This window comes from Trachemys scripta, chromosome 18 (genome assembly GCF_013100865.1).
Source record: "Trachemys scripta elegans isolate TJP31775 chromosome 18, CAS_Tse_1.0, whole genome shotgun sequence".
In the NCBI taxonomy this organism is placed as follows: Eukaryota; Metazoa; Chordata; order Testudines; family Emydidae; genus Trachemys; species Trachemys scripta.
Genome location: NC_048315.1, coordinates 19,748,976 through 19,761,878, shown reverse-complemented (window position 1 = coordinate 19,761,878; position 12,903 = coordinate 19,748,976). Strand labels below are relative to the sequence as shown.

The window sequence follows — 12,903 nt, the reverse complement described above, 5'->3', positions numbered from 1 at the left end:
GATTCCTTGTGCAGATCTCCTTCTAGCGATGGGAAATGCATGCTTCAGACATGTGCTGGCCTCTTTTGTGGAGGGGGCTGGGACATTAGGCTGCCCCAGTTCCCGGCTCATGCTCCAGCGTCCCCTTAAAGCATCCCGCTGGAGCAGAGAGGATGCGGAGCAGCCCCAGGGTGCAGACCACTGTAGTAAAGAGGCCAGGACATGTCTGAAGCATGCATTTCCCATCGCTAGAAGGAGATCTGCACAAGGAATCCGTGCCCATAATGGGGCTGGAAGAGCCGTTCTCCCAGCTGGAGGGCTTCCACTGGGGACTCAGCAAATAATAAGCAAGGAGCCTGTTTCCATGCAATGGGGCTGGTTCCCTAAGTGGGAGGTGCTGAGTTGTTCGCCCCTTGTCTCAGCAGCACTGTCCATGGGGAGGGGAGCTTGGAATAAGCCCAGGGCTGGGGGCTGCTCCCTCCCCCTCAGGCCCGGCTGGCCCCACTGCAGGGAAGAGGCTTTGCCCCATCAGCTGTCATGGGCAATTCAGTTCTCTGGTTGCTTGGAGCTAGATGGTGTTCATGGTAGTGCTTTGGCCTGACCCCCAAGAAAGGGGTCACATTAACAGCTGAGTAGCTGCCCTAGACACCCCACTTCTAGAGCAAAGGGAGGGGAATGCCCTGGGGGGTAGAATGGGATAACGACTGCCTGGCTGGCCACGGTACTCTCTGTGGAGATCGCTTCCATCCTCCTGCATCGCAGCAGGCCCACAGCGGCTCCAGCCAAAGGCAGCGTGTCCCGGGGCTGGGATGGTGAGGGAGCCTCGGACTTCAGCAGCTTGGTTTACTGGATCACATACATTCCCCCGAGGTTCCCTGGACAGTCCCAGTGGGCCTGCCCCTGAGGAACGGGCACAGGTTCAAGGGGCGAGGAGGAGAGTCAGATGGCAAAGCCTGGAGTGTGGCTAGGAGACAGGGGGGGTAGGGGGCGGAAGGGGGGAGGCGGTGGAGAGCCCCCCCAGTCTCAGCATCAGCTCCTCTTCTTACTCGGCCTTAGCGTCTTGGTTCTGGTTCTGGAATTTCTGGTGGACGACCCGCAGGGTGGTGGTGAAGTTCCCCACGAAGAGCACCAAGAAGGGGAACCCGCACATGAGAACCTGAGAGTTTGACGGGAGACACTAGAATTAACCCACCAGCGAGAGTCCGAGAGGCTGTATTGAGCTGGGATCTCCTAGGCCTCTAAGAGGGGCCACAGCCCATCAGTCCCGCCGCTGCTGCTCCAACTGTGTCGCTTCCCAGCAGCCGGACTCAGACCCGTATTCCTGCCTCAGCACAGGGGGAGGGACTAGACCTGAGCTCCCAGCCCCACGGCTCTCTGCCTTTGCGGTGAGGGCACAGGTGGGCCCTTCACCCCTGTTCTGACACCCACTGAGAGTGGCAACCAGACCCAAAGTGCATGTGCCCCAGCCAAGTGGGCAGCAGGCAGCGAATGAGGAGAGGAAATTGCCAGAGGCTGCGATCCTTACACAGCAGAATGGCGTGTGCGCACACACACCCCCACCCACCCCTGCTGGGCATCTCATTCAGCCAAGCACTCAACTGCTGCTGGGAGGATGAGGGCTGGCAGCGAGGGGGAGGTGGGGGCAGCAGTTATCTCATTTCCAGGCTCCCTTTGCCCGAGCTCACCTGCCATTCCTTGCACTGCGGATGTCTGGCCAGCTGGAAGAGGGTGACCGCGTTGTAAAGCTGCCAGAACTGAAGGAGACGCGGGGTTAAGGGACAGTTTTCATGGAGACTCATGTCAAATGCCCCCCAGCGAACCCAGCACGGACGTGTCCCCGGCCAGCGCCATGGGCCTTGCCTCCTGCTGCCCAAATACCCAGCCCGAGGCACCCGGCTGCTGGGAATGTCACTGGGACCGGGGGCAGCTCCGCCTCTGAAAAGCCCAACTCACGAGGCAAGAGCAGGGGCTGCTTTAAGTATTTAAGGAGCCTCGTTTTAGGCACGTCTCTGTCGGGAGGGGCCGTCCAGCTTCCCGCACCCCCCCGGCACTCTGCTCGCACGAATGCGGCCCAGACGCTCTCCTCCACTGGCACCTGGGTGGTAGCTCCCCCTCCCTCTCGTCCGTCTCCAAGGAGTGAGCGAGCATCACTAGACCCATTCGAACCCCCGCGGGCACAGAGACGCCCGCTGCGGACTCACCTGGCCAAAGAAGAGGAACGGCAGCAAGAAAGTGAGGCCCCTCCACATCCACGACTGGAAGCCCTCTGCAGAGATGGGACATATGAAGGGGGCCTTAGAACACAGTGCAACAGGGAGGCTCTGTGCCATCCCGCTGTGGGTACGGGGCTGGATTCAGCCACCCAGCCTTGGACACACAAGGGACGCAGACATCAGGGACAACAGGACCCCACAGCGCTGAGAGAGGCTTTGGCTCCCAGGCGGCTGGCCAGGCAGGGCCGCCCGCTGTAGGAGATTGCCTTTATGGGGTGAGCAGCAGCTTAGAGCGCCACGGAAGAGGGCTGGAAAGCAAGGAGGAGTGCGTGTGGCACACTGGGGGTTAATGGGAGGGCTGGTCAAAAGTTTCTATCTACAAGAAAATGTGATTGCAGAAAATTTTATAAGGAACCAAAAACTTCCCACTCCAATTGGTGCCAGTGCCTCATGGGAGTTGTAGTTCAGATGCTCTGCACTCCCTTTCTCCTCTAGGGGCTGGGCCCTCTGGCCGGACTACATCTCCCCTGATGCACCACTGCCAGGAACCCCTCTGACGTGTGCCCTCCTGGCGCTCAGAGAGGAGAAGCAGTGCGCCGTAGGAGGTGTAGTCCAGCCGGAGAGCGACTGAGCCAGGTACCCTAGAGAACCATGCCCAGCGGCCCCAAGTGAGGTAGGCATTAATGGGACAACCCAGCCCAAGCCGGGCCGTAACGCCAGCGAGGGGAACACTGACAGTGCAACCGGCCCCGAGCGAACTGAGCTTCACGGGGAGAGCAGCGGGGCTGCTCCGGCCCCCGGATGGCTGACTGTCTGCACTGAGTTTGGGGATGGGCCAAGCTGCCCCACGGGCATGAAGTCAGGGTCGGGCCCTGGTCGTCTCTGCTGCTACGCCAGCCAGCTGAGTGGTAGATTGCAGCGGGACACAGGAGGCAACTTACCCACGGTGAGATCCATGTTGTGCCTCTCGCCCAGCGCCCTCAGCCGGTACAGGCACCCGCTCTGATAGTAATACTGGAGGAACTGCACAAAGCCTGCAAGGAGAGGAGAGCTTCAGGAAAGGGAGATTCCTACACAACTGCCAGCGTGCAATCCACTGGCCTGCGGCGCTTCCCCGCTCACCAGGCCCTCCCAGCCGCCTCCTTGCTCCGGACGCAGTGCCCTACGCAGGCCAGGCCGGCGCTCTGTCACCGCTTCCCGAGCCTGCAGCTTCGCAGAGCGCTAGGGAGGAGAAACCGTCTCATAGCTCCTGGGGAGCTTGCCAACCCCCCTGTAAGCGCTGTGGACCCAGAGGGCACGGCTGAAACAGGCTAACAGGAGAGGGATGCAGCCGCCAGCCTGCTGATCCGGAGGCTCCCCGCCCATAGCTGGGTTTCCAAAGCCCAGCAGCCAGGCTGGCTCCCCGCCCACGCAGGGACACTCACTCTGATACATGGAGAAGGAGAGGAACTGGTTTCGGAACATCTGGTACATGAGCCCGTCCGGCCTGCGGGGGAGAAGAGACGGTGGGAGACACTCACGGTGTCACCACTGGCATCAGCCTGCTCTCTGGGTTTTATTTGCGAGCGTCCCACAGCCCCAGGTGATGTCAGAGATCCCCTGGCTACTCCCTTTGAGGCCCCCAGGGACCCAATTTAGGGGGAGGCTGGCACGAGCCCACCCAGGTGAAGTCTGTCCTCTAACATCCTCGCAACCCAGCTGCGAGCCAGGGAGGAGAGGGCAGGAAAGCAGGATGATGCGGGATCCCCAGCGACGGGCAGCGATGGAGACTCACCAAGTCAGCATGACGCCCGAGAGGAAGGTAGAGACGTAGTGATGGAAAACCCACCAGCCTTTGATTCTGGGGGAGCAGAGAAGAGGGAGCCAGAATTAGACATCCACACAGGTGGAGCGAGGCTCGCAAGAGAGGCGAAGGCCAGGCTGGCCCTCCAGCCGGGGAAGACAGGCCAGTAGCTCCCCTTGCTGACAAGGAGCGGAAAGAAAACAGGGCCAGGGCAAACCCTCAGCCGGCACCGGGAGGGCGCTGGCACCGTGGCACGAAGCAGGGACTGCTGTAATCAGTGAGCAGCTGTTGGTTCTCCTCCCATGGCCCCTCCCCAGACACTGCCGACCCTCCCCCGGGAGCGCGTCACAATACTGAGCAAGTTGTTCCCCCAGTTAGCAGAGGCGACCCCGAGTGGGGGGCTCTGGGAGCAGAGGCTAGTGCGGCAGGTGGGGGTCGGTTGGCTCAGCCTGGGCGAGACTGTGGCCCTGCTCACCTGGACCCGTTGGTGATGAGGATGCACTCGCGGATGGTCAGGGTGCAGTAGTACCAGACCAGCAGGAAGTTAAAGACGGCGTCCGTCACCCTGTCACACACAAAGCGGACGGTGAAGAGGGGGAGCGGAGCGGAACCTCTGCGGCTCCACCAGGAACCGGGCAGACCTCGCTGCAGGGCGGCTCTGAACGTCCCCCTACAGGAGCGTTCAGCGGCAACGCTGCTTCCCCTTCAGCCCAGGTGCAGAGCAACCACGTTGGGCTGAGGGTCTGGCCCACGAAGCAGCTTCCTGCTACCACGGGACTGCTGGGAACAGCCACGCCGGCGCTGGGGGAGGGAGGGATGCGATACAACGCAAGCTCTCTGGTGCATTCCCAGTGCTGCTGGGAGGCAAGCTCTGGGATAGCCTTTAGGGGCGTGGCGTGGCGTGGGGGGGCGCAGGACAGGCGAAGCCTGCCCAGCCTGTGGAAACACGGGCAGGGAATGTAAGAGTGTGGCACTGAAACAACCTAAACCGTGAAGCAACCTAACCTGCTCACATAAGGTCAAGCTCCTTGGGAAGGCCGTGGCTCTGGAATACACTTTTGACAAGCCAGGGGTCTGACCGCACCCCCAGATGGGCATTTCCAAGTCTGCAGTTATTTCAGCAGGGGTCCCCGGCTCTGGTCTCAGTGCGGAGCTGCTCCAGCCACATGGAGAGGGGTGGAAGCCTCTCGTATAGAAACCCAGATGCTGAGACAGGTACGGGGCGGGAGGGATAGCTCAGTGGTTTGAGCATTGGCCTGCTAAACCCAGGGTTGTGAGTTCAATCCTCAAGAGGGCCACTTAGAGGGGATCTGGGGCAAAATCAGTACTTGGTCCTGCTAGTGAAGGCAGGGGGCTGGACTCGATGACCTTTCAGGGTCCCTTCCAGTTCTATGAGATAGGCATATCTCCATATATTTCTGATTAGAGTGACACAGAGCGGCCAGGGGGTGTGCGCACAAAAGGGTCACCGACTATTTGGAGAGTCCGGATCCCCGAGCCAGTTACAGACCATAAGCCTTTGGCCCAGTCCAGCCATGCTGCCCCTTGGATGCTACATTCCTCACGCCTTCGATGAGACAGAAATTTACTGCAGGACAGGCACCAGGAAAATCCCACCCGACTGCGGGGTGGCAACTTGTGGAGGAGCCTTGTTCAGCACCTGGACTGCTCACCCAGGTGGGTACCATGGCCGGCCAGCCTCAACCACATCAGAACCCAGTGGGCTAGCAGCAGTGACGCTGCACACCTGCAAACCGAATCCAAGCTGGTGAGATGTGACTGGCCCAGTCCATTATCCAGGATCCCATCTCCAGCCCACCAGGGGAACGTTTCTGCTCAAGATCATGTTACCTCCAGCAATCCTACTGTAGCCCCACAGTCCTTGAAGGATCCTAGATCCTATAGAGGCACCAGTCTGCAGTTTGCATCTGAAGAAGTGAGGTTCTTACCCACTAAAGCTTATGCTCCCAATACTTCTGTTAGTCTTAAAGGTGCCACAGGACCCTCTGTTGCTTTTTACAGATTCAGACTAACACGGCTACCCCTCTGATACAGTCTGCAGTTTGGTTCCCATCATTCGGGGATGGCAGCCTAAGTCAGAAGCTACTCAACCCAACACCTTCCGCGCAGATCCCATACATCTCAGCTAAGCAGTCTGTTAGCAGAGCCTGGTTTCAGCCCAGGAGATGGTCTCTCTTGTAAGGCTGCCCACGTGGCTTGGTGAGCATCTTGCTGCTGCCACAGACTCACCTGGAGTTGAGAAGGAACCTGCAGGAGAAGGAGATGATGAGCAGGATGATGGTGAGGTAGAGCTTGAACTTCTCGTACTCATCTTTATAAGCAAACCTGCAGGGAAGCACAGCGAAGGGTCACGGTGTGCAGAGAATAAACCCAAAGTCTTCAGGCAATGATCAGGGGACAAGGGCCATCTCCCACGGCTACACCTGAGAGACCCTGCAGCCGTACCAGCTTGGACCATGAGCTACAGGAGACCCAAGACGCTGTAGGGAAGGGTGCTGGGGCTGTTGGTTGAGCAAGTCTTGGATCATGCCCCAACATGGCACTGGGGGCACTGTGCTGCCAGAGGCTCCGCCTGCCCTCAGACCAGCCCCAACCCACCAACCCTAACTGGGAGGGAAGAACGCCACCTACTGAACCACTAACAAGCCTCTGTTTTCCTGGTAGGTCTCCCATCCAGGCTTGACCTAAAGACCCCTGCCAGAGGCAGGACAGTTGCAAGAACATGCAAGAGAAGGTCAGGTGTCAGAGGTTAACTCTAGCGGAGGGAGTGTCCTAAACCCAGCCCTGGGAGGGTCAACGTGACCATCAGTCCTGCCGGTGGAAGAGGATCTCTACGGATGCTGGGATTGGGAAGAGCTTGGCAAGGATCAATGCCAGACACGCTCACATGCCGGCAGAAGACGACCCGCCTCCCCAAGAGTAAAGGGAACTGTAGTGCCCTTGAGTGGCCGCAAACAGATGGACAGCAGAGGGGCATTACTTAGCCTGCTTGCTGAGTAGAGTCACATTCACGTTCCCAAGCACCAGACTCAGGTACAACCTAGATGAGAACGGAAGGAGACGTGAGAACATACACAGGAGGCACACAGCACCGCTGTGCCGGTGGCAGTACTTGAGATTGGAAGGGCTCCTGCTGTGTGGCTGAGGTGTAGCTATCCCACACGCATTGCATGGGCTTCAACGCCAAGCTTTACTACGCTCGTGCTCTACGGTGCCGACGTGCGTAGGCTTATTTGTTCCTCGGTCGGTCCCTTTGTGGGAACACCGGCTGGAACAGGCGCCCATCCATTTTCCACTTGTCAATGACGCAGACGCAGCTCTGTCACTAGCACAGCGGAAGGCGGCCTCTGCCCAAGGCTGCCTCGGGCACCCGCAGCAGTCGGGAGAAGTATGGCCAAGTGCAGCCCCCTAGGACCTCCCCACCAATGCTCACGAGGGTCCCCGATTGCCGGAGACGCGAACTCTGCACCAAAAAGGGGCCACCGCTGTCACAACCAAGTCACTGGCAGGAGGATGTAGGAAAGTCACCAATGGCAGCCGGGGTATGGAGACAGGAACCCTGCACGTCACATCAGGCAAAATATGGGGCAGTTCCCGCCCCGGGACTGGGATGGTTCCTCCCGCTCTGCCAGCCTGCAGAGTAACTGCTGAATGGAAGGCTCCCTGCTTAACAGCACATTAGTGATGCTGTGCAGGGAACCAGGAACATAGGCAGACCCGTGCTCCGCTGCCTGGTAACACACCCGAAACATCCTGCGAGGGACCTTAACTCCACCCCCGGCTTTCACCTTCCTCTGCACTTGCTACCGTTCCCCCCCCACTTTACTGCATTCAGGAGAGACTGTTCCCCTAGAATAAACATCTGTTCAAACTCGGCACTAATGGGCCTCTCGCCCAGCCAGCGGGAGGTCAGGCTGCTGGCCACGGGGCAACACCAGTGCACGCTGGAGAGCGAGCTTCGTGCCAGCGGTGTCCAAAGACACTGCTGCTCCAAGCAGCCAGGCCCAGGGGTTATACTCTGCTCTGAATTGGCAACTCTCCGCACCAAGGCCCCTGGCCTACTCTGTCTCTGGCTGGTCACGCCGAGGTTTTCCCAAGCCCAGTGGAAACTAGGGGCTTGGAATCTGAATCGGGCGGGTGGAGATGGAAAAGGAGCGATGAGAAATTAACTAGCACCAGCTGTGTATCAGGTCTTTCACTGACATCCTGATAGAGTCTGGGCAGTTTTTGGCTGGTAACCCAAGCAATCTCTGGTAACAGCTGCATAGAAGTCAATACCTTCAGTCCTTTTACTGCTGGCTAAGACCCCAAGACCATGGGATGGCGTCTTACCCGTTCTTCTTTGGCAAATACGCCTCCATTTCAAAGAAGATGCTCTGCCTCTCTTTGATGAGGCTCTGGATCTCCCGGATGGACTCTTCCTGTTCGGCGGTTATCGCGGACTTGCAGCTGGGGAAAGGAACGTGACTCGGTCTGACAAGAAGGACCAGCAGCTGCTGCTGTGTGCCGTTGTCCCATCGCAGCACAGCAGGAACCGAGAGATTCATTCGGAGCTAACAGGGGGATGAAACCTGGGAGCTAATCCCTGAGTTTCAGAATGGGACCTAGGCTAAGAGGCAGCAGGGTGGAAACCAACATGAACGAGCAGCCACCAATTTTCTAAGCCTAGGAAGGCAGCGTGGGGAGCAGATGTCTAATGTGGGCAGGGGATGAAGAAACTACTGGAGAAAGGAAAGGAGGGTATGAGAGAAGCGATAGCTCCTTCATCCTACCCAGCCCCCATGGTTCACCTACCCCAAACCATTCCTCCCCCAATCAGCACCCCACGGCCTAGGAACGCAGCTCACTAGGCTCCCACGCGCTCTCCAACCAGGGCTCCGCAAGGATCTCCTTATGTTGCTCCTTACTTTTTGAAGGCGAGAGACAGCTCCTTCAGCTGCTTCTTCTGCCGTGCAATGGAACTGGAGATCCCATCCTGCAGCTTGGTTAGTTCTTCGAGCTTCTGCTTGTACTGCTTATGGGCCTCCTGGCAATGGAAAGGACAGACCAGCGGTGAGCCCAGGTGCCTCAGCTGGGAGCCCGTTTAATTCGCTGGGAGGCTGGGCTGGGGATTTGAGTAGAGGAACAGGAGGCAGGACCTTTGAGAACTATCCCCAGCTTCACCGCAGACTCGTGGCATCCGCTTGGGAAGCGTATTTGCCCCTCCATATGGGGTTGGTACTCCCACTCAGAAGGGGCCTGGGAAACTCACTGGGTAAATGCTTAGAGACCGGTGAAGTGCGGTTTGCTTTCCTGGCCTGACGCAGCCTCTATAAGCAGTGGGAAGTGAGCCCAGAGCCAAGCGTCTCACCCCCCGCACGCCAGGAAGTCCCAAACTGGGATTCAGCTTCCATTCGAGACTGGTTCTCACACACACCCGTAGGGGGCATTGTTCGGCTGGAATAAGCTTCCCCATTGTGTTCCACTGCTCCTCCTTGCCTCGCCATGCCAAAGGAGGAACAAATGGCTGGCAAGGAGCCACCTCGAGCTGAAGCCTAGACTAGACCTCAGATCCTGGCTTCCCTTCCCAGCATGCCACGGACCTGCTGGGTGACCTAGGCATCTCCCTCCCGCACCCTGCCCTGCGCCTCCATTTCAGACAGCGGCTGAAGCCTGGCTAGCCAGCTGAGCTTCCAGACCCCGGAAGCCAGAAGGGACGAGCCGACTCAGCATTTCCCAGCAGCCTCCCATCCGGAGCAAGAGGACGTTCGCCCAGCTGGGACCCGACTGTGACCGAGGGGAAGCTGCTGAACTAAAAGCCGCCCTATAGACCAGGTGTTCGCGAAGAGCCCAGCATCCAGCTCCCAACAGTGGCCAGTGGTTCAGGGGAAGGTGTCCCTGTAACACCGTCTGGCCCAGTACTGTGCTGACCGACATAGCCTGGGGGGAGGAAGGAGCCCATACCTTCCCCCAGCTGGTGATCGTGGGTTATGCCCTGCAGCGTGGCACTGATTGTCTTCGAAATGCTGCCCTGCCTTGTGTAGGTGCCATTCTTGTTTTAGGTTTGGAAAGTCAGTGGTAGCCCTTGCCACGTCAATGCTTACCCTTCTCCTGAAAGGCTGCTGAGAGATGCTACACGTTTGACATTGAGGAACAATTCAGAATAGCACCTTCAACTAGAGAATTAAAGCCGAGCTCACCATTAGTCTTGGAACGGAGCGTCAGTTGCAGATCTAGAATCCCAAGCTCTTCAACAGCTTTTATCAGTAGCTCTCAAAATGCTTTAGGAAGTAGGTCAGTATCATTATCCTCCTTTACCATTGGGGAAACCGAGGCACAATGACTTGGCCAAGGTCAACCAGCAGGTCAGTGGCAGAACCAAAGTCTCAGCCCTAGCCCAGTGTTCTAGCCACTACCTTTTGAATTACTTTTCTCTGTCCCCTGCAGCAGGGAGTCCCTCAGGTTGGTTCTGCTAAAAACAACTCTCCACCCAATTTAAATTTGCTGCCTTTTAATCTGCACGTTGTGGTGCAAGCAGACCAGCTTTGAGTACACTGTTATCTCGCAAGCTGCTCCTTAAACGGCATGTTCTTTACCCCACTGCTTGTAGCAGGGAAGAGGAAGGAACGGAATCTGTTAAGATATTAGATTAGACCTTTGCCCACTTTTCACAAATTGGCCAGATCAAGAGCAAAACGAGGATAGGTCTCTCAGGAGCAGGTCGCTTTCCCAAGAACGAGACTGTCCCTTCTATTCCAAGGGTGAGGGAAGAGAGCAGAGTGCACCACTTCTCCACCTCCTCAACCCTTCTTCACACAGCAACTCTGGTACATTTCACTCAACCCTTCTGGGCCAAGATGAAGTTTTTCCTCAAGGTCCCTGCACCAGGCTCCCCCCATTCCCGCTCCCCACACCTAATTGTGGGTCAGCACCAGGAGAGAAGAGTAGATGCAGTTGATTTAATGTGGGATCCGAGACAGTAAAGAGAGTTTAAGGAGTTTTTCACCAAGTGATCTGTGTGTCTTAACTGAACCCTGCTTCACTGAGCCTTCTCCAGGACGGGAGATATTCAGGGGGTTAAATAAAGCAGGGGTCGAGAAAGCTCTGAGACACAGATGGTAGCTTGCCACACACCCCGTCCCTTTCCCCGCAGCGACTGGGAGGAATCTGGCTCCAGGATGGACTAAGGGCTTGTCTACAGCAGACTACAGGTGGGGGATTCGTAGAGTTCTAAAGCAGTCCTAACGCAAACCAGGTACCATTTAGTTCACACCAGAGGAGCCTATACAGGGCAGTTTGAGCACTCTACCAATCACACCCCTGCGGCACTGCGTGGACAAGCCCCAGGAGCAGGGATAGAAATTTCAGTGCTCGCCAGGGCAGCAGCGACTTTGCACAGGAGAAAGAGCGGGAGGGTTTCTTGTTGACAGGCCATGGGAGGAGGTGTGAATCACTGGATGGGAAGCGTGGTTCTGAGTCTGGGTACCAGGCCAGAACGGGGAGAAGTGCACACACATGCTCTTGGTAAATCAGAAGGGCCTCAGCCAAGCAGAGGGCTTGGAGTCCAGCACGTCTTGAGACACCAGTGAAACGAGTTGGCTGGTCTCACTCAGGTGTCCCTACTTGCCCCAATCAAGAGACCACAATGCAGTTTGTGCTGGAGAGTCCCTGGTCTTGGAATGCTGGGGGGGGAGGGCAGAGGTAAATTGCTGTAACCGCACAGGAAAGTTTGCAGCACTTCATTCCTGGATGTAACCCACGCCAAGCAATATAACCACCCTGATTTCTGCAGATCCCACTTCTCTGAGCCGCTTCCTCCGGCAGCGCGCCTCCGAATGGGAGTATGAACAACCAATGGGGCAGGAAACCCCCCGCTCCATGACTAACTCCTGGAGAACTCCCATGTACTCTGCTGGGGATGTGTTAGTGGGACTTGGCCACCTATAAATCACGGGGCACGACCCTCAGAAGTTCGGAGCAGCTGTAAAAGCCTTGGCAGAAGCTAGTACAAACTAACACAGTACTTGGCAAGAACTGCAGTCATTCAAAGCACATGCATCAGCAGCAGGACGTCTAGGAAACACTGACAGTACCAGAGGCGGCTGTTTCTGGGCCAGGACACCCGCGGCTTTCCTGACTTCCCGCTGCACGAGAGGGTATTACGCAAAAGACCTTCACTGACGCCTAGTGTGGCCCCATCCTGCAATTCCCATTCACGCCCCCTCCCCCAGGCCGAGTGTCTTCCTAGAGCAGTGGTTTTCAAACTTTTTTTCTGGCAACCCAGTTAAAGAAAATTGTTGATGTCTGCGACCCAATGGAGCTGGGGATGAGGCGTTTGGGATGTGGGAGGGGATCAGGGCTGGGGCAGAGGATTGGGGTGAGGTTTGGGGTGCAGGAGGGGGCTCTGGGTTTGTGGGGACTCAGAGCTGCGGCAGGGGTGCGGGAAGGGGTCAGGGCTCTGGGCTGCGGGTGAAGGCTCTGGAGTGGGGCCAGGGATCAGGAGTATGGGGTGCAGGAAGGGTCTCTGGGTTTGGGGGGGGGGGGGGCTCAGGACTGGGGCAGGTGATTGGGATGCGGGCTTACCTGGGGCGGGTCCTGGTCAGCGGGGCAGCAGGGGTGCTAAGGCAGGCTTCCTACCTGTCCTGGCACTGTTGACCGCACTGCGCCCCGGAAGCGGCCAGCAGCAGGTCCGGCTCCTAGGCAGAGGCACGCAAGCAGCTCCGTGCGGCTCTCACCCGCAGGCACCGCCGCCCCGCCAGTTCCCATTGACTGGTTCCTGGCTAATGAGAGTGCGGAGCCAGTGCTTGGGACGGGAGCAGCGTGCAGAGCCCCATGGCCCACCCGCCTAGGAGCCGGACCTGCTGCTGGCCGCTTCCGGGGTGCAGCGCAGTGTCAGAACAGGTAGGGACTAGCCTGCCTTAGCCGGGC

The 12,903-nt window shown here is 57.9% G+C and overlaps 1 protein-coding gene across 1 annotated transcript; it reads right to left on the bottom strand.

Moving 5' to 3' along the window:
- Positions 1-78: 78 nt before the first annotated feature.
- On the bottom strand, positions 79-9,022 carry TMEM120A (transmembrane protein 120A; the record flags this gene model as incomplete). The annotated part of the gene is given in 11 exon segments (XM_034752428.1): positions 79-1,135; positions 1,665-1,733; positions 2,181-2,245; positions 3,134-3,226; positions 3,617-3,678; positions 3,967-4,032; positions 4,451-4,540; positions 6,226-6,321; positions 6,977-7,036; positions 8,329-8,445; positions 8,904-9,022. Coding segments are annotated over 11 exon segments (951 nt in total), but the record flags the coding sequence as incomplete, so codon positions are not given.
- Between the last annotated feature and the right edge of the window lie 3,881 nt (positions 9,023-12,903).